At 38.8% G+C, this 26323-nt stretch overlaps 2 protein-coding genes across 4 annotated transcripts in view; one reads left to right on the top strand and one right to left on the bottom strand.

Moving 5' to 3' along the window:
• Window positions 1–26323, bottom strand: part of VEPH1 (ventricular zone expressed PH domain containing 1) — a 246174-nt gene that overhangs the window by 160315 nt on the left and 59536 nt on the right. For all 3 annotated transcript variants that reach the window (XM_025377014.1, XM_025377016.1, XM_025377017.1), the window contains one exon: window positions 3224–3390. In XM_025377014.1, the coding sequence (XP_025232799.1) occupies window positions 3224–3390 (167 nt within the window). The remainder of the gene's footprint in view (window positions 1–3223; window positions 3391–26323) is intronic.
• Window positions 11901–18496, top strand: PTX3 (pentraxin 3). The gene is made up of 3 exons (XM_025377019.1): window positions 11901–12169; window positions 12635–13036; window positions 17267–18496. The coding sequence occupies exons 1-3, from the start codon at window positions 12040–12042 to the stop codon at window positions 17878–17880; spliced, it is 1146 nt and encodes a 381-aa protein (XP_025232804.1). The 5' UTR covers window positions 11901–12039; the 3' UTR covers window positions 17881–18496.

The following is a 26323-nucleotide window of genomic DNA, read 5'->3' as shown; positions in this document are numbered from 1 at the left end:
GTGTCCTAGACACTCTCACTGTGACTGAAAGGGGCCAAAGTACAGCTCGGGCCATGACTTCAGAGGGTGCAAACCCCAAGCCTTGACAACTTCCATGAGGTGTTGAGCCTGCAGGTACACAAAAGTCAAGAATTGAGGTTTGGGAACCTCTGCCTAGATTTCAGAGGCTGTATGGAAATGCCTGGATGTCCAGACAAAAGTTTGCTTCAGGGGCAGGGCTCTCATGGAGAACCTTTCCTAAGGCAGTGCAGAAGGGAAATGTGGGGTCAGAGCCTCCACACAGAGTCCCTACCGGGGCACCAGCCTGTGAAAGCAGCCAGGAGGGAGGCTGTACCCTGAAAAGTCACAGGGGTGGAGCTGCCGAAGAACCCCTGCATTGGTGTGACTCAGATGCGAGACATGGAGTCAATGGAGGTCATTTCGGAGCTTTAATATTTGAGTGCCCTGCTGGATTTCAGACTTGCATGGGACCTGTAGCCCCTGGCTTTGACCAATTTCTCCCATTTGGAACAGTTGTATTTATCCAATGTAACTTGCTTTTGATTTTACAGGCTCATAGGCAGAAGGCACTTGCCTTATCTTAGATGAAATTTTGGACTGTGGATTTTGGACTGTGTTAATGCTGAAATGAGTTAAGACTTTGAGGGACTGCTGGGAAGGCATGGTTGGTTTTGAAACGTGAGGAAATGAGATTTGGATGGGCCAGGGATGTAGTGTTATGGTTTGGCTCAGTGTCCCCACCAAAATCTCATCTTGAATTGTACTCCCATGATGCCCAAATGTTGTGGGAGGGATGCAGTGGAAGATAATTTGCATTATGGGGGTGGTTTCCCCCATACTGTTCTCCTGGTAGTGAATAAGTCTCATGAGATCTGAAGGTTTTATCAGGGTTGTCTGCTTTTGCATGGGGTTTCTCATTTTCTCTTCCTGCCACCATGTAAGGAGTGCTTTTTGTCTCCTGCCATGATTCTGAGGCCTCCCCAGCCATGTGGAACTGTAAGTCGAATTAAATCTCTTTTCTTCCCAGTCTTGGGTATGTCTTTATCAGCAGCATGAAAACAGAATAACACATTGGTACTCTCCAAAATCCATTTCGAATTCCCTCTTCCTGGCAGCCTCTAGTTTCTGTCTGTGTATCCTCCAGTTCAAGAGAAGCTCTAGAGGTAGAGCATGTATCCTAAACAGACAGAATATCAAGACTTCTGTTGGCTGCTGGTGGCAGTGATAGATGCAGGAGAAGCATAGTGCCAAGACAGCCCCTAGCACCTATTTGGAAATGACAAGGAGAAAGCCTGTGGAAAATGGAAGCCTAGAAGTCAAATCTGAGAAATCAAAATAGAGAAGTTGTTTGTTCATATTATTTTTGAACCAAACCTCATCTGATTATTTTCCCATCACATTAGCTATAAATTCCTATCATTGATGAAACTATTGTGGTTTGGGTGTTCTATTACTGATAATCATAAGCATCCTAATTGTTATAATATTCTACTTGAATCCAAAGAACAATAACTGATTTGCTATCTGAGAAATGAACCTTTGCTCTCACCATAGGCTGATTAATTCACAAATAAAGTTAAGTATAGTTCTTTCTCTTGGTCTTACCTGAGAAACTACAGATTCCTAGAACTGCATGATGACATTAAACTTTCTTTAACGCCATTCTACAATAGCTACAGATTCGCACATCTCTTGCCTTTTTTTTGTTTGTTTTGTGTTTTTTGAGACAGAGTCTCACTGTATCACCCAGGCTGGAGTTCAGTGGCTCGATCTCAGCTCACTGCAACCTCTGTCACCTGGGTTCAAGCGATTCTCCTGCCTCAGCCTCCGGAGTAGCTGGGATTACAGGCTCCTGCCACCACACCCGGCTAATTCTTCTTTATATTTTTTATTTTTTTGAGACAGAGTCTTGCTCTGTTGCCCAGGCTGGAGTGCAGTGGTACAATCTTGGCTCAGTGCAACTTCTGCCTCCTGAGTTCAAGTGATTCTCCTGCTTCAGCCTCCTGACTAGCTGGAATAACAGGCATGCACCACCATGCCCAGCTAGTTTTTGTATTTTTAGTAGAGACAGGGTTTCACCATGTTGGTCATGTTGGTTGAACTCCTGACCTCGTGATCTGCCTGCCTCAGCCTCCCAAAGTGCTGGGATTACAGGCATGAGCTACTGAACTCAGCCTAATTTTTGTATTTTTAATAGAGACAGGGTTTCACCATCTTGGCCAGGCTGGTCTTGAACTCCTGACCTTCTGATCCACCCACCTCAGGCTCCCAAAGTGCTAGGATTACAGCCATGAGCCATTACTCTGCCTGGCCCATTTGTTGCTTTTCATTACTGTATCTGTATGGTTAATTTTTTAATTTTTAATTTTTATTTATTTATGTCTTTATTTTTAAGACAGGGTCTCACTCTGTCACCCAGGCTGGAGTGCAGTGGCATGATTTTGGCTCACTGTAGCCTCAATTTCCCTGGCTCAGGTGATTCTCCCACCTCAGCCTCCTGAGTAGCTAGGACTACAGGTGCCTCCTCCATGCCCTGCTAAGTTTTGTATTTTTTGTATAGACAGAGTTTCACCATGTTGTTCAGACTGGCCTCAAGTGATTCACGCACCTCAGCCTCCCAAAATATTGAGCTTACAGGCACGAGCCACCATGCTTGGCCTGTGATGGTTAATTTTATATGTCAATATGAATGGGTCATGGGGCACCCAAGTATTTTATTAAACATTATTTCTGGGTGTGTCTGTGAGGATGATTTCAGATGAGATTAACATTTTAATGGATTGACTAAATAAAGCAGATTGCCCCTGCAATATGGGTGGGCCTCATCCAATTCTCTGAGGGCCTGAAAAGAACAAAAAGGTGGAGGAAGAGAGAATTTACTCTCTCTGCCTGATTTTGTGAGCTGGAACATTGGTCTCTCCTGTCCTCAGACTGTAACTTATGCCATCGGCTCTCCAGTTCTCAGGCTTTCAGACTTGAATTGAAATTATGCCACTGGTTTTCCTTGGCATCTAGCTTGCAGATGACAGATGGGACTTCTTAGCCTCCATAATTTCATGAGCCAATTTCTCATTATACAAATATAATAAGTAGATGAGTGCTTTCACTTAAAAATGGACATGTATAAATGTATGAGACAGGAAATCCTAAGCACATATGCTGTTCACACACAAAGAAACATGCCTGGTTGCGTGGACCATGACATATACAATGTACTTTTTACCTCGAGTTGTTTTTTCTTTGCTGCTACATGCAAAAGCCGTAGTAGATGGTACTGTTCTGGCTGTTCCAGCTGAGACATCAAGGCCAGGAGTTCTGTCAGGTGTCTATTAATTGGCTGAGGCTGCTTTTCATACACAGCAGGTAACACTCTCAACAACATGGTGTTACCTGTTAAGGGAGCAATAAAGGAAATGATGACTTTATCAAGCCATGAGCAACAGAAATAACATTATTACCAATGTAATAATATTGGCACTTACATATTAAATAGCACAGACTGATGGCCAATTCTTTTACTAAAAATAACGTGGTACCTTATTCTGAGATTAAAATGTGATTTACTCTGATTCCACAAAAGGAAATATTTTATGATATAATCAGCACCATTAACTAATGAAAAATTTTCCTGAGTAATGCACCATGGGGATAGAGGAACTCTGACAGTAATCAGACCACACCCTTTTGAAGGAAACAGTTCCAGTAAAGAATTACTGATGATAAACAAAATTTGTATGATGTTTAAATGAAAGCTAAGCAGTGCTATAATCATGGACCTAAATGAAACTGAACAACAGAAAAAGTGCAGAGGAATTAATTCACATTCCTGGAAGATACAGAATCATAATTTAGTCAACTCACATACAGAAACTATGCTTATTTTATGAATAGTTTAAGAAGTAGTAATGCAAATTTAAATCCACAATTTCTGCACTATTTCAAGGGAAGTTTAGCCTCAGCTGGTTTGTCACACATAATTTCCTCAAAGATATGTATGGACAACTAGATTTATAATGCCAAACCTCAAGAAATATATTACATAAGGTATAGAAACTTATCTGCAATCAACATATGGGCAACATCTGCTTATCACTTTATGGTATGGATTTTTTTTCTCAAAATCCTCACAAGTACTTAAATGTCTCAGGGGAATTGTTTCTAGGGATTTCTTGAACAATAATTTTCTTGACTCTATTTACTTTTACTTTAAATTTGGCTTTGTATATAGAAGCCATATACAGAAAGAATCAAATAAGCATGAATTACACATATATGGACCTTCATTAAATGGTAGGAACATGCCTATATATAAAAGACAATTATTAAAGAAAGAAGGCCAGAATTTTCAGAATATCAATATCTAAATTTAATGAAAGTGTGATTCTGGATAAAACTGAATGAATTTGGGAGACAATAAAAAATGAGAATTTTTTTCCCCACATGTAGTTCATAGAATAAGTCCAAAACAGGTTTTATCATGTTCTCCAGAATACAAATTGTTGGAAATATTTACAGTTTTCTTTAAAATGTTGTGTTCAACAGTATTTATTTTCAATAATTTAATTTTCAACAATTTGCTTTGTTTTTTGTTTATTTTACTATGAGTGTCTCCTTAAAAGATCAGGAAATTTTTTAATGCAATACCCAATTTGTACAGCCCACATTAGATCATAGAACTTAGTTATGAGGACATACTGATCAACTGCTAAAAATGGTCACGTTAAAAGGGACTGTAGTTGCCATCTAAGACAGGAAACTATGGTGTGGCATTTTGTTACAAAACTCACTACAGGCCCTGGGAGCCTTGAAGGGAAAAACCCTAGATTAGTCATTTTCAGCTGACTTGAATTTCAATCAAATAATACAAAAATAAATGCAGAACTTTTGCAGAAATCTTATAAATTCCATTAGTAAATAATACCTTCTTTTAAATTATGAAATAGTTCAAGTCATCAAACAATTGTAGGCAATAATATAAGCAGCATTGGTGTGCCTACCAACCAGATTTGTCAAAACTTAACCTTATATCATAATTGCTTTTCATCCCATTTGTTTCCTTTTCTCCCCAGAGGCAACCATCATCCTAAAGGTAGTATTTATGATCTCCATAAGTATTTTTACACTTTAATTACATGCGTATGTATCAATAAACATTTTATAGTATGGTTTTTGATGTTTTAAAATTTTACATGAATACCATCATACTCTACATATCCCTTTGCAACTTATTTTTTTTCTATTCAACATTTTGTAGAAGTTGTACCTCCAAGAAGCTCTCCTTCATTTATTCTAACAGCCATGTGTTATTCCAATGTATAAATATGCAACAACTTATTTATATACACTCTGTGATTGAAAGACATTATGTGGTTATTATTATTCGTTGCTATAATCAATAATGCTGAAATAACTGTCTCTGTGCAAAAATGAGAGATATTTCATAGGGTAGTGTTTCTGAGTCTAATGTGCTTAGAAGTCACTGGGCATATCTTTAAAACACAGATGTTGATTCAATAGGTTGGAGGTAGGGTGTGAGAGTCTGAATTTCTAACCAGCTCTCAGGTGACACTGATGGTCCCTGGACCACATAGTTAAGTGGCAAAGCACTGGGTATGTCCCTAGGAGTTGACTTTGTAGATGTTCCAAAATTTCTTTGTGAAGTAGTTGTATTCATTTTCTATAGCTGTCATTAGAAATTACCTCAAAATTAGTGGCCTAAAATAACACAAATTTATTATCTTATATTTCGGTAGTTCAGAAGTCTGACGTAAGCCTCACTAACATAAAATCAAATGTGTGCCCAGGGTTGGGTTCCTTCCTGGAGGCTCTAGGAGAGAATTTGTTTCCTTGGCTTAACCAGTGATATACTTTGGCTCCGTGTCCCCACCTAAATCTCATCTTGAATTGTAATCCTCACGTGTCGAGGGAGGGTCCTGGTGGGAGGAGGTTGTATCATTAGGATGATTTTATCCATGCTGTTTTCGTGATAGTGAGGGAGTTCTCATGAGATCTAATGGTTTAAAAGTGGCAGTTTTCCCTTTACTCTCCCTCTCTCCTGCTGCCATGTAAGATGTGCCTTGTTTTGCCTTTGCTTTCTGACAGGATCGTAAGTTTCCTGACGCCTCCTCAGCCACATGGAACTGTGAGTCAACTGTGAGTCGTGCCCTACAAAGGACATGAACTCATCCTTTTTTATGGCTGCATAGTATTCCATGGTGTATATGTGCCACATTTTCTTAATCCAATCTGTCATAGATGGACATTTGGGTTGATTCCAAGTCTTTGCTATTGTGAATAGTGCTACAATAAACATACGTGTTCATGTGTCTTTATAGCAGCATGATTTATAATCCTTTGGGTATATACCCAGTAATGGGATGGCTGGGTCAAATGGTATTTCTAGTTCTATATCCTTGAGGAATCACCACACTGTCTTCCACAATGGTTGAACTAGCTTACAGTCCCACCAACAGTGTAAAAGTGTTCCTATTTCTCCACATCCTCTCCAGCACCTGTCATTTCCTGATTTTTTTAATGATTGCCATTCTAACTGGTGTGAACAAAGCTGGAGGCATCATGCTACCTGACTTCAAGCTATATTACAAGGCTACGGTAACCAAAACAGCATGGTACTGGTACCAAAACAGAGATATAGACCAATGGAACAGAACAGAGTCCTCAGAAATAATACCACACATCTACAGCTATTTGATCTTTGACAAACCTGACAAAAACAAGAAATGGGGAAAGGATTCCTTATTTAATAAATGGTGCTGGGAAAATTGGCTAGCCATAAGTAGAAAGCTGAAACTGGATCCTTGCCTTACTCCTTATAGGAAAACTAAATCAAGATGGATTAGAGACTTAAATGTGAGACCTAAAACCATAAAAACCCTAGAAGAAAACCTAGGGAATACCATTCAGGACATAGGCATGGGAAAGGACTTCATGTCTAAAACACCAAAAGTAACAGCAACAAAAGCCAAAATTGACAAATGGGATCTAATTAAACTAAAGAGCTTCTGCACAGCAAAAGAAACTACCATCAGAGTGAACATGCAACCTACAGAATGGAAGAAAATTTTTGCAATCTACTCATCTGACAAAGGGCTAATATCCAGAACCTACAAAGAAATCAAACAAATTTACAAGAAAAAAACAAACAACCCCATCAAAAAGTGGGCAAAGGATATGAACAGACACTTCTCAAAAGAAGACATTCATACAGCCAATAGACACATGAAAAAATGCTCATCATCCCTCACCATCACAGAAATGCAAATCAAAACCACAATGAGATACCATCTCACACCAGTTAAATAAGGTGTTATAATTAGCTGTGTCTTATGTTAAATTGTTGCTTAGGTATCCCATAGCTGTTGTTGCTACTGTAAATGAAAACTTTATTTTCAAAGGTGTTTTCTATTTATGTGCTAGTATTAATAAAACAATAGATTTTTGTATGTTGATCTTATATCCAACAAAAGTTGCTCAGTTCTTATTAGTAATGTCTTTTGAGTCTCTTAGATTTTTCTGTATGTGGATGATCCACTCATGATAAATGATAACAACTTTATTTCTTTCCATCCTAATCCTTATGTTTCTTCTCCTTATATCCTTATGTCCTACTTTACGGGCAGGGACTTCCAATACACGCTTCGATGAATAGAGTCACTGTCCACGGGTATCCTTGTGTTAATCCTGTTTTCAAAAGTATGTTACCATGGATTTACAATTACATATGTATCTGTTTCTATAGGTTTTGGTATTTATGTTTTTTTCAGTTTAAGTAAGTTCCTGTCTGCTTTCTAGTTTGATTATTTTGAGTGTTGAATTTTATCAAACATTTTTCTCATCTGTTGATATGATTATGCTTCTCCTATAAACTGTTAATGTAATACATTAACAGCTATTCTAACATTTAATCAATCTTGCAGTCTTAGAATAAACTCAACTTGCTAATGATATATTTTTATGCATATTGCTGTGCATAATGTGTATTTTTATGCATATTGCTGTGTCTGTTTGGCTAATACTTTAATTAGAGCTATTGTATCTATATTCTTTTTTTTTTTTTTTTGAGACGGAGTCTCGCTCTGTCGCCCAGGCTGGAGTGCAGTGGCCAGATCTCAGCTCACTGCAAGCTCCGCCTCCCGGGTTTACGCCATTCTCCTGCCTCAGCCTCCCGAGTAGCTGGGACTGCAGGCACCCGCCACCTCGCCCGGCTAGTTTTTTGTATCTTTTAGTAGAGATGGGGTTTCACAGTGTTAGCCAGGATGGTCTCCATCTCCTGACCTCGTGATCCGCCCGCCTCGGCCTCCCAAAGTGCTGGGATTACAGGCGTGAGCCCCTGTCCCCGGCTGCATCTACATTCTTTTTTTTATTTTTATTTATTTATTTATTTATTTTTGAGACTGAGTCTGGCTCTGTCGCCCAGGCTGGAGTGCAGTGGCCAGATCTCAGCTCACTGCAAGCTCCGCCTCCCGGGTTTACGCCATTCTCCTGCCTCAGCCTCCCGAGTAGCTGGGACCACAGGCGCCCGCCACTTCGCCAGGCTAGTTTTTTGTATTTTTTAGTAGAGACGGGGTTTCACCGTGTTAGCCAGGATGGTCTCCATCTCCTGACCTCGTGATCCGCCCGTCTCGGCCTCCCAAAGTGCTGGGATTACAGGCTTGAGCCACCGCGCCCGGCCTGCATCTACATTCTTAATGAGACAGGTTGCAGTTTTCCCTTCTTGTATTGTCCTTGTCTCTTTTTGGTATCATACTTAGTAGACATGTAAAACGAATTTAGCACATTCCTGAACACTCTATTCTCAGAAGCAATTTGTGTAAGATAGGGATTATGTGTTCCTTGAATGTTTGGTGGAACTTGCTCATCGAACTATCTGGGCAGTATTCTATATATTTCATTATATCAAACCTTAAATTACGTAGTTTAAGTTTCTGTATCCTTTGGCAGGCGTTTTTTGGCATTTGAATGATGAGTTATGATATAGGTGAACTTCTCAGTTATGTTAAAATCTCCCTCCATGATTAGATATTTGCCCATTTCTCCCTGCAATTCTGTCAATCTTTGGTTTATATTTTTTGAAACTATATTACTAGATAATTCAGAGATATCTTCCTGCTATTCTTTGTATCGTTCCTGTATTTCTTTGTATCATAATTTTAACTATCCTCTTTTGCCTAAGTCTATTTTTTAATGATGTTACTATTGCTATGCTAGCTTTTTTGAATAGTACTTGCTTGATATGTTCTCTTTCTCCCCTCCAATTTAAAGTTTTTAACTTTTAACATTTCTACTTTATGTTTTATGTGTAGCTTTTGTAAGTGATGTATAGCTGGATTTTTAAAATATTTCTTTTCTTTTTCCTTCTCTCTCTCTCTCTCTCCTTTTCTTTTTTTCAGGGTCTCATTCTGTCGCCCAGGCTGGAATGCAGTGGTGTGATCATAGCTCACTGCAGCCTCAACCTCCCAGGCTCAAGTGATCCTCCTGCCTCCTGCCTCAGCCTCCTGAGTAGCTGAGACTACAGGTGCACACCACCACACCAGACTAATTTTTAAATTTTTTGTGCAAGATGAGGGTCTTGCTACGTTGATCAGGCTGGTCTCAAACTCCTGGCCTCAAGTGATCCTCCTACTTTGGCCTCCCAAAGTACTGGGATTCTGAACGTGAACCCAGCCTAAAATATTTCTATATGACAAACAGAAATATTTGTCTCTTAACTGGCAAATGTGTTTCATTAACATTTATGGTAATTATTGGTATATTTTGATTTAGTTTTAGCAAATAATATTGTACTTTTAACTTATCCTTCTTTCCTTCTTTTCTTTCCTTCTTCATTGATTTTTTTTTTTTAATAGATCAAGTCTTTCTTTAAAAATTCCCCCTGCTCCTTCTGTTTGGATGCCTATGTCCGTTTGGTAGCTGTCCTTAAAATTATAACGAACATTTTTGAGCAAAGCAAAATTAATTAATTTTTTTATCATCCTCCTGAGCAATTAAAGGATTGGAGAATCCTATTACTGAACATAAAAGCAGTACATTTTAGATTATTTCCTTATATCTGTCTTCCAGTTCATTAATATTCTTTTCAGCTTTTCTTAATTTGCCACTTAATCCATGCCTGTAGCTCTTAAAAATTTCAATTAACTTTTAATTCTAGAAGTTATATTTGGTTCTTTTAAAAAATCACCTAGCCTTTTTCTTTTTGACAATGTCTTATTATTTTCTCATATTTTCAATTCCTTTTAGAGCTTCAATAGTTTTAAACATATTTATTTTCTAATTTTTGGCTGATATTTCAACTAAATGAAGTTCTTGGGGAGGGGTGTCTAATTCTTTTTGGTTTCTGCTGATTCTCATTTATAGTGGTTTGCTTCCTCATATGTTCAAATATTACTGTGAATTCTTTTTTTTTTTTTTTTTCCCACAGTGGCAGACAGTATATATTTGAATTCCAAACATGTCTGAGGGCAGGCCCAAATTCACAAACTCAGAGGGACCTTGTAGAGTCCAAAGAGAGACATGGTTGCTTCCTACCTTTTTGTGCTAGGGCAAAGTGGGATTCTACCTACTGAAATGCAGTATGTAACCCTCTGAGGGTCCTGGATTTCATGAGGGTCTCTCTTCTAACTCTCTTACCTTTGGCCTAAGCTTTGCTTCCACATGGTCACCAACATTTGGTGGTTATAGAACTATTAACCCCTATCTCACTTCACTCCTATTCCAGAGGGACCCTAGCATCAGCTCATGGGATTGTTATTTTTGCTTTCCTCTATCTTTGGCCCCTGGATTTTTCCCTTACTTTAAGGGGAGCTCATCTGTACCTTTTAAGTTTTTATTAATATAATGCGAACACAGGCCTGTATATATTGTTAGAAGCAGAAATCTCTAAGTTTACTTTTAAAACATGATCCTTGCCTTGAAACCTTGTAGAATAATATAATGTCCACATATTACCAAGTTATGAAAAGAACATACCTAAATAACTAAATAAGTATACTCATTTTCCCCCCAGGTTTTTTCCCCCATTTTAGGTTTACCCAGTTGTACTGTGTTGTTTGTCATAGGCCGGGCACGGTGGCTCACGCCTGTAATCCTAGCACTTTGGGAGGCTGAGGCAGGTGGATCACCTGAGGTCAGGAGTTCGAGATTAGCCTGGCCAACATGGTGAAACCTCGTCTCTACTAAAAATACAAAAATTAACTGGGCGTGGTGGCAGGTGCCTGTAATTCCAGCTACTCAGGAAGCTGAGGCAGGAGAATCGCTTGAACCCAGGAGGTGGAGGTTGCAGTGAGCCAAGATCACGCCATTGCATTCTAGCCTGGACAACGAGAGCGAAACTCAGTCTCAAAAAAAAAAAAAAAAAAAAAAGAAACACAAAAAAGTCTATAAAAGTATAGGTGCAACTCCAGAAGTATTAAAGACAAGATAGCTCGGATTGGACTTGACTTCCAGAGCCATACAATTCTTAATATGTTGGTTTATCTTGGAATCAGACCATTTTCAGTTTCAACCTGTAAAACAGCATACGAAGGAAATATGGAAAGTTTTCTATATATAAAGGGTTGTGAAATAATAACAGCTCACAGAATATGCTGAAATTATGATTTGCTTCAGTACCCTCTGAGACCTTCAGTCTCCCCTACCACCCCTCCTTCATCCCCATTGCTATCAATTCAAGTTACAACAGCTAATTCTCAGGAGAACAGTGAAAGCCTAGTTTCCTTCCCCTTTCCCCTCTGACCCTCCTCCAATTAATCTGACTGCAGTGTAAACCTTTGCGGTTTAATATTGTGCAACTTCCACATTTCCCTCGCCCTCCCACCCAGCCCCCTCCCCCACCAAATTCAGGGGAACTCCCGTTACCGCAGTGCCACCAGCATTACTCATTCATCCCCATTCAGGCTTTCCCCAGCATTTATTAAGGGCTCTCTGCTCCAGCCTCTCACTCTTATTCTCCTCCGCTCAAATTCAGCTCACTTGAGAGTCTCCTCCCGCGAGCTGTGGAAAGAACTTTGCGTCTCTCCAGCAATGCATCTCCCTGCGATTCTGTTTTGTGCTCTCTGGTCTGCAGTGTTGGCCGAGAACTCGGATGATTATGATCTCATGTATGTGAATTTGGACAACGAAATAGACAATGGACTCCATCCCACTGAGGACCGTAAGTTCACTTTAACTGTTTCTCCGCTAGTCCTAACTACATATCCACCTCTTGGTCTAAATAACACACGTATACTTCGTAGCCAGTGAGACGAGTTAAAAATTTACAGTTTGTTTTGCAAAAGTGAGAAGCACTTGAAGAAAGATGGAGGTTTCAAAGTTATTTCTGGAACGTACATAATGGGTTGAATCATATAAAATCGCCGATATTTTACTGTTTTGAGCTACATAACCGGCGATTTCATAGGGTACAACTTAATCTATACCTGAATGAATGATTTCCGTCGTTTTTGAGACATTTACATGCTGTTTTTCGGAGGTGTCCTTAAAGGGAAGGGGGATGCCAGGGAAGGGAGATGCCAGGGACGGGCTGCAACTTGGCACCACCGAGGGAGGTCAGCTTTTACAAAGCACATCCAAGGCAGGCCTGGGCGGACTGGTAACGTGTGTGTATCCCGCGCTCTAGCCACGCCGTGCGACTGCCGTCAGGAACACTCTAATTGGGACAAGCTCTTCATCATGCTGGAGAACTCGCAGATGAGAGAGGGCATGCTGCTGCAAGCCACGGACGACGTCCTGCGGGGCGAGCTGCAGAGGCTGCGGGAGGAGCTGGGCCGGCTAGCGGAAAGCCTGGCGAGGCCATGCGAGCAGGGGGCTCTCGCGGAGGCCAAGCTGGCTAGTGCTCTGGACGAGCTGCTGCAGGCCAGCCGCGACGCGGGCCGCAGGCTGGAGCGCCTGGAGGGCGCGGAGACGCAGCGCCCAGAGGAGGCGGGGCGCGCCCTGGCCGCGATGCTGGAGGAGCTGCGGCAGACGCGAGCTGACCTGCACGCAGTGCAGGGCTGGGCGGCCCGGACCTGGCTGCCGGCAGGTAAGGAGGCAAGCGGGGCCCGGACCTCCCACTGCGGCTTTGTTCCGCGAGCGCGCTTAATGGCAAGCCAAGCCAGGCCAGGCCACCTTCTAGGGGAAGCTTTCATGGGAAGCACACACACACACACACACACACACACACACACACACACACCCCGCTCTATTTCTGCATGCGCGGTCACAGAGCTCAGGCACACCATACAAGGCGGGAAAATTGGCTTTAAAAAAGTATTCCTCAGTCCTAAGGAACCCTAAAGAGAGTTGTGGAGGTAACCATTACAGTCTTGAAATAGACGTCTAGGGCCCCTGACACCCGATCCGACCAGGCGCTGCAGGAGTCCACTGGCCCGTTATAACCGTGACCCCTCTTGCCGCCCAGCTTCCCTCCGTTAGGGATTTCCACGTCTTCTAATTTTATCCTGTCTCTGTCTTTAGAGGAGCTCTGGTTTCCCGCACTATTTCAGGGCCCAGGCTAACGTTTAGGGATGTTTTCCAGCCCCTCAGACGGCCCCTCCTCTCCGCCCATTCTCAGCAAGAAACTTGAGACTGAATCTCATCTCCTGAAGGGTCAGCGGAATTCTCCAGGGGTCCCCCAGTCCCCGGGGTTTGTAGAATTAGCGCGACAGGGGAGGTCGGAGGGTGTGCAGTTTGGGATTCAGCGTGGAACAGTCAGGTGTAGGAGCCAATCCGTGTAGGCGATCCCAGCTCCAACCCAGGGATTCGGAGAATTGGGACCAAACAGGAGAGAGACTGTTCAAACCAGAGACAGCTTCTCAAAATCCCATGTGAATCTCCAAACAGACATGGGTTCCCAAAATAATACTTTCTAAAGATGGTTAAAAAGAAAGAAACAGAAGATTCGGAGCCAAGCAATACTCCTTTGTATGCCAAAACTTCTAAGAAATGATGGTGTGACAATCATTTTGGATTATATTAGAAAATCAGTGTCCTAGGTAAGAAAATATAACTTGCATTTCTCCTGAGAATCCTTCCCTATATTTCCAAGAAAACAACTTTTGCTGGATGGGGAGGGGGAAGAAGCATGTTTCATTTAAAATTACAGAACTTTATGTAATGAGAGCATGTTTCATTTAAAGTTACAGAAACCACACCATATTTCCTAAATATTTGAGGGGTGCTTATCAGTAAATACCAAATAGGGCTTCAGAGGAGAAAAAGCATATATTCAAATGTACAGTAGATTCTCAATGTGACAGGAGAGAAATTAGAATTCTGCAGCCATTTTAATGGATGAAATGTCTTGTGTTTTGCAAACCACATAAAGTCATTGTACACTTAATGCACCCGAAAAACTGAAGAATTACTCTATTTTTTATCTTCATCTTTGCTTATTAGTTAGAGCAGAAGAGGGATGTATTTCTGAATTCTAAAATGTTGATCCTTATTACATCCAATAATACTTTTACCCATATGCTTTGATTTATCTTCTCTTGGTCTCCAGCCAGCTTGGCTCCTAATCATTCTGTTGTTAGCCTCCTAAGAACCTGGTTTTAATTTTATTTGGTCTTTGATAATCAGAAAAACCTATTAGTTAAAAGCCATTTCATAAGAGAGTTTCTGACATTTTAAAGAGGTATTAAGAGCCTCGTTTTGGGGTATTGCTGGTCCCCAAAAGAAGATGACCAAAAATAGCCAACATGCGGTTCCAGTCCATGAACTTATACAGCCAGTGTAGCCTATAGGGAAGCTGAGTCTCTGAGATGCAATCCAGGACTGCTTTGGAATGCAATCCTGACTCCCTGGGCTTATTTAAAGAGGAAATCACTTAATTAGATTGCAGTAGGCACCCTCTTGAACACGACTTTACTGAAACTTTATAGAGACTATGTCAAATGCCCATGGATATGGTGATTTTTTCGATGATTTTTATTTGATTTTAATTAACACAGATAGAAAAAAAGATGTACCTAGCAATTTCATTTGAAATAAGAATCACTGCCTCATTAAAAATTAATTTTAAAAAATCTTCAGAAGTTCAAATTATTTAGTGAAAAAGAATCAAAGCATGACAGGGCCAGTTTTGTGTTTTAGTATTGTAGTTACTTTTATATGATTATCTGAATGTCAATATTTTATTTGACGATCCCTAATACTAAAGGATAAGGTCCATAGTTGTTTAATGTTTTCAGAATAGAGCCTAGCCCTGAGCCACTTGTAGGAACCTGACGTAGTTTACCATACTTTTACATGGATGTTTGGGTTCTGCAAGTTCTCTTTACCAGTTATTCTGGAACCGTACTGGGAGTTTGCTTTTCAAAGTTATCTTATGGCAAATCTTCTTTAGGTTGTTATACTTGCCCTAATTTAGGTGTTTTTTTTAAAAAAATACCTACACACACACACACGCATATATATACACACATTTATATACATATATAGTATGTATACATGTATATGTATGTATAAATATGTATATATGTATATATACACGTATATATGTATACATATCTATATAAGTATGTATACACATGTATATATACACACATATATATACACACACACACACACACACGTATATAGATGCAGAGCTCACCTGTTCTTTCCCAGGGACACGTAAAAGGTTTTCGTTTCAGCATCTCCAGCTTCCCAAATTGCTAAGTCGCCTTGAGATGGACAGTGATGGAAACTTACTGAGCTTTCTACCTCAGATTTGAAAGTCCCCCTCCCAAGTGCTCTTTAGCAGAAACATGTTCTCCAACCAGGCCCCTTGAAAGAATGTACTTCTCTTAAAGATTTTCAGTTACTGCTTAAATAGTAATTATAAGCCTATGGACAAAGTAGAATTTTTAAACATATTTTTGGTCTATTCAGCTCTTGAGTGCTACATACTTGCTGCTTACAGACTTGCAGAATATTAGGAGCAGAATGGAAAGGCCTTTTTAAGATAACACTAAAGCCTAGAGAAATTATGGGGCTCATCCAAAGTTGCACAGCTCATTAGTAGTAACACCATCTGGATTCTAGCCCTCCTAGAGAAATCTAGGGGTTCTATTAATAAGAGGCAATGTAGTGTGCTGGTTAAGGGCGTGGCCTCTGTGACCAGACTGCAAAAGTTCAAACTCTAGTTTTACTACTTATCAGCTATGTAAACATAGATAAGTTACTTTTACCTAAGTTTTCTCATCTGTAAAATAGGAATGTAAAAGACTATCTCTTAGGGTTGGCATGAGGATGAAAATGACATACAAAGTGATTAGAACAGTATCTGATACATAGTGAATGCCCAATAAGCTTAGTCATCATTATTATACATTGTTGCCTTTCAAAGGTAGTTTTCTAAAAACTCTGCAAAGTTTACAAATATCTGAGAACATTTGGTGTATTAAAATGTATTCTGCAGGCTGGGTGCGGTGGCTTATGCCTGTAATCCCAGCACTTTGGAAGGCTGAGGCAGGTGGATCACAAGGTCAGGAGTTTGAGACCAGCCTGGCCAATGTGATGAAACCCCATGTCTAAAAAACATACTAAAATTAGCTGGGCGCAGTGGTGTGAACCTGTAGTCCCAGCTACTTGGGAGGCTGAGGCAGGAGAATTGCTTGAACCTGGGAAGCGAAGGTTGCAATAAGCCGAGATCGCACTACTGCAATCCAGCCTGGGTGACAGAGTGAGACTCTGTCTCTAAATAAATAAATAAATAAATAAATAAATAAATAAATAAAATAAAGTATTCTGCAATAACATCAGTATCCTAGAATTTTGCTGAAAAATGCATGTTGGTAAAGGCTAAATGGAGTGAACCAGGTCTACTGAATTTCATAGGTTTATTATTTTAGGAAGCTGGTGGTGGCAAAAAGAGAGAACCAGGTTGGGTTCTGAATTATTGGAAATTATAGAATTATTGTCTGAAGTTAACTGATAGTGATTCAACTTTTTTTTTTTTTTTTAAAAAAGCAGTAACAAAATATGCAAATTGGAAGGGGAGGTAGTTATGGATTTTGTTATTTTGTGGGTTTGGACTAGTTGGCTCTTCTCTTTGCATGCTTTCTCTTCATTTCGATGCTTCATTGGATAAGACAATTGGCTTTCCTTTTTTCTCATTTTCTTTGCTCTGTAGAGATTACAGTTGAAGCTTCTTAAGTCATAATGTAGGGTTTCATATAGCTTTCAATTATAGTCATTAAAATGTTTATGTTGAAATAACTAATGCCAGAATAATTCTGAATAAATTTATATTTTCTTTAATATTCTTCTTGTTTTCTTGCTACTCTAGGTTGTGAAACAGCTATTTTATTCCCAATGCGTTCCAAGAAGATTTTTGGAAGCGTGCATCCAGTGAGACCAATGAGGCTTGAATCTTTCAGTGCCTGCATTTGGGTCAAGGCCACAGATGTGTTAAACAAAACCATCCTGTTTTCCTATGGCACAAAGAGGAATCCATATGAAATCCAGCTGTATCTCAGCTACCAGTCCATAGTGTTTGTGGTGGGTGGAGAGGAGAACAAACTGGTTGCTGAAACCATGGTTTCCCTGGGAAGGTGGACCCACCTGTGCAGCACCTGGAATTCAGAGAAAGGGCTCACATCCTTGTGGGTAAATGGTGAACTGGTGGCTACCACTGTTGAGATGGCCACAGGTCACACTGTTCCTGAGGGAGGAATCCTGCAGATTGGCCAAGAAAAGAATGGCTGCTGTGTGGGTGGTGGCTTTGATGAAACATTAGCCTTCTCTGGGAGACTCACAGGCTTCAATATCTGGGATAGTGTTCTTAGCAATGAAGAGATAAGAGAGACTGGAGGAGCAGAGTCTTGTCACATCCGGGGGAATATTGTTGGATGGGGAGTCACAGAGATCCAGCCACATGGAGGAGCTCAGTATGTTTCATAAGTGTTGTGAAACTCCACGTGAAGCCAAAGAAAGAAACTCACACTTAAAATACATGCCAGTTGGGAAGGTCTGAAAACTCAATGCATAATAGGAACACTTGAGACTAATGAAGGAGAGAGTTGAGATCAATCTTTATTTGTACTGGCAAAATAGTGAATAAACAGTTGAAGGAAAGACATTGGAAAAAGCTTTTGAGGATAATGTTACTAGACTTTATGCCATGGTGCTTTCAGTTTAATGCTGTGTCTCTGTCAGATAAACTCTCAAATAATTAAAAAGGACTGTATTGTTGAACAGAAGGACAATTGTTTTACTTTTCTTTGGTTAACTTTGTTTTGGCCAGAGATGAATTTTACATTGGAAGAATAACAAAATAAGATGTGTTGTCCACTGTTCATTGTTATTGGTGTGTACCTTATTACAAAAAAAAGATGATGAAAACATATTTATACTACAAGGTGGCTTAACAACTATAAATGTAGTTTATGTGTTGTAATCGAATGTCACTTTTTTGAGAAGATAGTCATATAAGTTATATTGTAAAAGGGATTTGTATTAATTTTATTAAGACTATTTTTGTAAAGCTCTACTGTAAATAAAATGTTTTATAAAACTAGCTCATGTCATTTAATTATAAATTTAAGAGATGTTTTGGAGCAAACTCATACTTTTCTCTTTTCATTTAAAGTAGGCAATTAGTTTTCAGACACTATTATGTAAACAGCATGGTTAATATTGTTAGGCATGAACAACTATAGACTTAAGTTTGGCTTCCTATAAATCATAAGCAAGAAATATTATCTCTACCAAGTCAATTCATCTCTGTGGGTTTTAGTTTTCTCAGCTGAGAAATCAAGGAATTGATGAAATAAGAATCTCTAGGACTCTTCCCATTGACAATTCTAGGAGCTTATACAACAGCTTTCTGTACTGTGTAACATAAAAACAAACACCACACATGAATCATCACAGTTCCCCAGATACACATGATGCTTGCAAGACATGGCTTAGGAATGTTATTTGGGAGACCTAAGAATCTGGAAAAGAACTCCTGCCCTGAAAGCACACCCTATTCTCTTACTCAGGAGGGAAAGGTCAAGCCCCTTCACACTGTGGACTGGGAGGTAACTTCCCCGCCATGCTAGCATTCTCCTGTAGAGTCTATGTGAGGGCTGATAGAAGGGCCTCACAAAGCTGCTTCTGAAATGTGGTGGACCCACAGTGATGATACATCCTCCTAAAGATAGGGCATGGACAGCCACAGGACATTTCCTCTTCATGAGGTTTGGAGACAGGACCAGGAGTAATTTTGTAACTAACTAGCTAGGTGTCAGACAAGTTACATAACTCCTTTGGATCTTCTCAGTAAAAGGAGATGATTGGACTCAGTGCCTTTCAGCAATAAAATTCCATGAATCTAATAATTTTTGAGTATGTTCATCATATAAGTATAGCTTCACCCCATTTGTGAAACCCACAAAAGAGGCTAAGTCTCTAAGAAAATCACTTATAGTTAGGGGCTGATAGGCCAGTCTCAGAGACTCTTGGAGATCACATAATTCAAGGCTCTAGGCACACTGGGCACACGCAAAGTCCCTATCTAGCCATTGTCTATATGACTTGAACTCCCAGCTGGAAGAAGAAAAACTAGACCCAAAACTTAGGCAGAAAATTAGGCATGATTTAAATTCCTTTACACGCTGCAACACGAATTATACATGTTTAAGTGATGCCAGATGTTGCAGGCCAAGATAAATGCAAACTCATATGCTGGCAGAATGTAATATAAGAAAACTTTTAATTTTTTAAAGTAATTACATGTTTATGGTAAAGAACAAACAAATAGAAGAAAATAAAATAATTCTTGGGTTAAAAAAATAGAAATTTCATCTGCTAGAGCAGTAAGTCTAGCTAGGAGTTCTATGGACTTATAATTGTTCCCAGATAATCATTTTCTCTCTTTCTGTAAATGAGAGAATCCTAGCTTTAGTGGCACATGTGACCACTCAGAGTAAATCCTATATTTTTCAACGTTGCCTGCAGCTTGACGCAGCCATGTAACTATGTTCTGACCAATGCTGAAACATTACATGTGATTCTTTTCCTCCTTCTGTCTGATTGGAATATGGTAATGGGCTGAATTTCGGCAACCATCTTAGACCATGAGACTCTATGCAACAATACAGAAGAAGCGTGGGTTTCTGATCGTCGTGAAGCCATCTAGCCAGCCCTGGGCTGCCTGCGCTCACTGCAACCCCCACTTTCTAGGTTGAAGGTGAAATCTGGTGAATTTCATTCACCAAATACTGAGGCATCACCATATTACAGCATAGTAAACTAATTGTGCAAGATGACTCAAACTATTAGGAGGAAAGATTTCTTTTATGTGAGAGAAAAATATACTTGTGTCGTGTTTAATCTTTTAGTTGGTTGATCATTCAATCTAATTTTGATCCAGTAATTTTTATTTTAATTTTAAAAACTACAGCCAGGCAGGTGGCTCACACCTGGAATACCAGCACTTTGGGAGGCTGAGCCAGGCAGATCACGAGGTCAGGAGATCAAGACCATCCTGGCCAATATGGTGAAACCCCGTCTCTACTAAAAATACAAAAAGTGAGCTGGGCATGGTGGCACGCACCTGTAGTTCCAGCTACTCGGGAGGCTGAGGCAGGAGAATCACTTGAACCTGCAAGGTGGAGGTTGCAGTGAGCCATATTGCGCCACTGCACTCCAGCCTGGCAACAGAGTGAGACTCTGTCTCAAAATATATAAATAAATAAATTAGCTGGGTGTGGTGGTGCGCTCCTGTAATCCCAGCTACTCTTGAACCTGGGAGGCGGAGACTGCAGTGAGCCGAGATCACACCACTGCACTCCAGCCTGGGAATAGAGTGAGACTCCATCTCAAAAAATAAAATAAAATAAAATAAAATAAAATAAAATACAACTACACACTTTATTCTCTCTAAAACACCCATAACCTAAACTTGGAAAATACATTTTACAAATTCTTGGGAAGTTGGATATCTGACTTAAAAAAAAACAATAACAACTAAGCAAATTAATGAGTTTGAGAATATATAGGTATTAGCAAAAGGAGGAAATAAGAAATGTGTAAAACTGAGATAAAATATCTAAAGAGAAGTATCAGCATGCTGGCTTATGTTAGCACATTGTCCACATTGTCACATATTTTCATTCACCAAATACTGAGGCATCACCATATTACAGCACAGTAAAATAATTGTGCAAGATGACTCAGACTATTAGGAGGAAAGATGTGTGTGTAATAAATATATAATATGTATATACACATATATATTTATAAAATAATATTATTTGTGTGTGTAGAGTGAGCAACTGTCCTGGTTTCCCTAAGATAGTCCCACCTTTAGCACTGAAAGTTCCATGTCCTGGGAAGCCCTCAGTCCCAGGCAAACTGGAACAGTTTTTCACTCGAGTATATATGTAAGTATGTCCAGTAGAGCTAATTTTTTGGCAGAGATAATATATGAACTAAACACAGTTGATATATTTTCCTTGTCCATTACAATGTAAATTGGCTTATAAGTATTAACACCTTTAAAATATATTCAGAACATTCTACTACCAAGTATATATTGTAGAATTGTAGAGCTTTCTATTTACAATTACTTGATTGACTTCACTTTAACGAAGAATTAGATTTGCAAACAAACGAGAAATTATAATTGATTTTTATTTCATTTCCTATCAAATCTTAGATTAGAAATCTCTTCCCTGAGTTTTACTAAGGCCAAATGTTTCCAGAATTGTCTTTCAGCCACTTAAGAAATGTACTCCTAAGGTTAAAGTCTTGGTTAAAGTAATTGTATATGTTCATTGATGTATTCTTGGATTCAGTGAACATGAACACTCGTATCATTGATCCTTGCATCAAGTTTTATAAATCTGGAGTGTAGAAGACAAGTTTGCTGGGCTTGGGGTCAGAAATCCAGTATTCAAATCCTGGCACTATGACCTACTAACTTAATAACTGTAAGAAATCAGGCCTGTCAAGTAATCTCAATGAGTCTCAAATTAGTCAGGAAATTAGGGATAACAAGACTTGCCTACCTTGTCGAAAGGTTAGTAAGCAGATAATTTCAAAAAAGTGCTTTCTAAACCATAAAGTTATATTGAAAATAAGATAGTTATCTTAAAAAATGTTTTTCCAAGTTGTTTTCAGTGGATTGAAACATAAATAAGCAAGCAAACAAAAATACAAACAAATAAATGAATGTAAGGATTATTTTCCATTGTGGGTAAGTCATTTTCAGAGTTCAGCACACAAATGTCCAAATCTATGCAGGCCTTGTTCTACTTCACAGCAGCATCTACTGGCGAAGTCAAGAAGGTGCAAACTCTGACTTAGATCAGATCCAAGATTTGGTTAACAATTTAGAAGTCTTTTTCTGTTTTAAGACATCTCTGTTCCTTGATCCATATGTGCATTGTCTTTTTATATCTCTACATTTAATAGTTTTCTATGGGTATAAATATTCAGGTTGAATATTCTTAATAAGATTGCTTGGTAGCTTGTTTCCTAGAATATTTGATTAATAAATTCTTTCTCAACAACTTGTTTTATGGTGAACTTAAAAACCACTTCCTTTAAGAATAATTGTATCATGAATTTTTAATGGTTAAGCATCTCCCTGGAGATTACAAAACTCCATGAGGGGATACGGTTCTGCTTCCAGTCTTTTTTTTTTTTTTTTTGAAACGGAGTCTTGCTCTGTCTCCCAGGCTGGAGTGGAGTGGCATGATCTTGGCTCACTGCAACCTCTGCCTCCCAGGTTCAAGTGATTCTTCTGTCTCAGCCTCCCGAGTAGCTGGGATTACAGGCACGTGCCACCTTGCCTGGCTAATTTCTGCATTTTTAGTAGAGATGGTGTTTCACCACGTTGGCCAGGCTGGGCTCAAACTCCTGACAAAAAGTGATCTGCCCACCTCGGCCTCCCAAAGTGCTGGGATTACAGGCATGAGCCACAGTGCCCAACCTGCCTCCAGTCTTTTAATATGGACCTGGTACATAGCAAATACTCAACTGGTGATGACAAAAACAACCAGAATGATGATGATGATGATGATGATGATGATAACGATGATGATAGAAATCATGGTAACCATTGATGAACGATGGGCCCAGAATTGCACAAAGCACAGACATTTTATCTATTTAAGTCTCATACATCCTATGTCATATATACTATAACTGTCATATTAGATGGGGGGACAATTTTCTATCTCCATTTCTCTGAGACTGCTCACCAAGCAGTGGTTTGAAATTTGTCTCACACGGAGAAAAAATGAACTGAATTTATCATAATTAACTAGACAGTATTTTCCAGGTTATTGCCAGCAAGTAAAAAAGGAATTTGGACTCTTGATGAGATAATGTTACATTTTTATTCCAAAGACTTTCTACTTAAGTTTCCAATCATTTGAAGTCATTCTGTGACTTGTGCCAGAGGACCACGTAAAAGACATACTGATGATGAGGCGTATTTCTTTATTATGATCACTGATTCAGAAATGCGGAAAAAGGGACATTACTACTTTTAGATTAAATAGCAATGGTGTTCATTGCATCATGGAGTTTCAAATCAAAATTTTAAAAGGGCTTCCCTATAAACTCTCAGATAATCCATTGCAGTTATAGGGTCTTCAATAATATTTTCAGCTTTTTGAGTGAAAGATACGCTAACTTGCGCTGCACTAAGCATTGGTTGTGCTTTTATTTATCAGTACTGAAAAGACATTACAGACCATTTTCATATGGCAAAGAACAAGTTTGGAGACTTATTCAGGAGCACTGGAAAACAACTTTCTTTTTTAAAAAGGTTCTGATGTTACAAAACATCACATTTTACTCCTGGAACGATTTAAGCAGAAAACAAATTCATTGCCCAAGTGATATGGTTTAGCTCTGTGTCCCCACCCAAATCTCATCTTGAATTGTACTCCCATAATTCCCACATGTTGTGGGAGGGACCCAGTGGGAGACACTTGACTCATGGGGGTGGTTACCCCCATACTATTCTCGTGGTAGTAAATAAGTCTCATGAGATTTGATGGTTTTATAAGGGGTTTCAGCTTTTACTACCTCCTCATACTGTCTTGCTGCCACCATGTAAGAAGTGCCTTTCACCTTCTGCCATGATTGTGAGGCCTCCCCGGCCACGTGGAACTGTGAGTCCAACAAATGTCTTTCTTTTAGAAATTGCCCAGTCTCAGGTACATCTTTATCAGCAGCATGAAAATGGACTAATACACCAAGTGACATCCTTATCTTATTTTTTAATTCAAGGGGAAACATTAATATTTCCCTAATAAGTATAATTTTAGTTTAGTTGTTTAGTATTAATAGATACCTTTTATCAGAATAAAGATTCTCCCTTTTATTTCTTGTTTGCTGAGAGATTTTTAAAATTTTACTAAAGAAGAGACTTAGATTTGTTTTATGTATTTAGGTCTTTATTCCATCTGCTATTAATTTATGCATGTTGTGATGTGGACAATTGTCTCAAAACCATTTATTGAATAGTCTGTCCTTCTCTACTGTCAATATTCCCCTAACATATATACAGTTTCCATATATGCATGGATTTGTTTCTTGCCTCTCTGTTCTATTCCATGGGTTATTTACCTATCTTACACTAGTGCTACACTGTCTTGATTATTACGATTTTATAATATATTGATATCTGGTAGGGAAATTACTGCCTCTTCCTCTCCCCCAACAATTCCCATCTTCTTCTCCTTCTGTGAAACTGTCTTGGCTCTCTGTTTCACTTAATCTTGTAAATTTAAAAATCAGCTTGTCATCTTTCATGGAAACCTCTGTTGGTATTTTATCAAAATTTCACTAAATTTATTGAAAATTTACATCTTTGCCACATCAAACTCTCTCATCTGTGAACATGGTATATTTCTCCATTTTCTTATTTAATTGCTTTCAATACACTTTCATAATTTTATTCTCAAAAGCTACATTTTCCTGTAAGTATTGTATATTTCTCTACTTTAATATTTTTAATTTTATATTTTCAATTTATTATGACCAGTATGGAAGAAAACAACTAATTTCTCTAAATTGATCTCACTTCCCGCACTTTACTGAAACTCGTCTTATTTTGTCTTAAAACTGATTGGAGAATACTTACTTTTTTTTTTTTTTTTTATTGAGACAGGGGCTTGTCCTGTCATCCAGGCTAGAGCACAGTGGCACAATTACACCTCGCTGCAGCCTCAACCTCCTGGACTCAAGCTATTTTCCCACTCCAGCCTCCAGAGTAGTTGAGACTACAGGTGCACACCACCAAGCCCAGATAAATTCTTTGATTTTTAATAGGAACGAAGTCTTGCTATGTTCCCCAGGCTGATCTTGAACTCCTGAGCTCAAGCGATCCTCTCACCTTGGCCTCCCAAAGTTCTGGGATTGCAGGTGCAAGCCACCATACCCAGCCAGAATAATTAAATGTTCTATTATAGACAATTATCACATTTTTCTAGAGAAAATTATTGTTTTGACCCTTCCTTTCTGATTGTTATAACTTTCATATATTTTTCTTATCTAGGCTAGGGCTTCTAGTGCCACAGTAAATAGAAGTAGATAGATTAGTATCCTCATCTCATTCCTGACTTTAAATGAATGCTTCTACTGTTTCACTATATATAATGAAACATATATACATATATTTATATATAGTGCTCTATCATTATCTATGTATATATCTCCTCATAATCATTTTAAGAAATTTCTCCAAAATTACTATTTTTGAATTTTGTTTTCATGAACAAACAGGTACTGAATTTTATGAGTTACTTGTTACTAATCACATGATGTTTTTCCTCTTTAGTCTTTTGCAATGTGGAATTATATCGAATATTAAGCCATCCTGCATTCGTGGGAGAAACTCAGCTAGGTCATTATGCATTTATAAAGTGGGTTTAACAATAGATTTCCCTCATAAGATATTGAGAGAGAATTACATAGGTTAAAAAGTCAGTACCTGGTATATAGTAAGCACTCAGTAAATGTTAACTATTATTTACTTTAAGCACTGCTAGAGTCAATTTTGTTAAAATTTTTATTTATGATTTATGCATCTATGTTCATAATTAAGATGGGCCTGTATTTTTATTTCTCATACTGTCCTTGTCCGTGTTGATATCATGGTATTGATATCATGGCTATACTAGCCCTGTAGAATAAGGTGGAGAATGTTTTTCTGTTTCAGTTATCTGGGAAAGTTTAAACGAGATTGTAATGATCTGCTCTTTGTATATTTGTTATAATTTTCCTGTAAAACTAATTGGTATGTTTTTTTATTTTTAATCTTTTGCATGTGAGTCAATTTTAAAATACTGACACAATTGTCTCATTCAAGTTTTCTATGCCCTTAACTTTTAAGTAT

This window comes from Theropithecus gelada, chromosome 2 (assembly GCF_003255815.1).
Source record: "Theropithecus gelada isolate Dixy chromosome 2, Tgel_1.0, whole genome shotgun sequence".
Taxonomy (NCBI): Eukaryota; Metazoa; Chordata; class Mammalia; order Primates; family Cercopithecidae; genus Theropithecus; species Theropithecus gelada.
The sequence above is the reverse complement of the archived record's forward strand: the minus strand, read 5'-3'. Positions and strand labels throughout refer to the sequence as shown.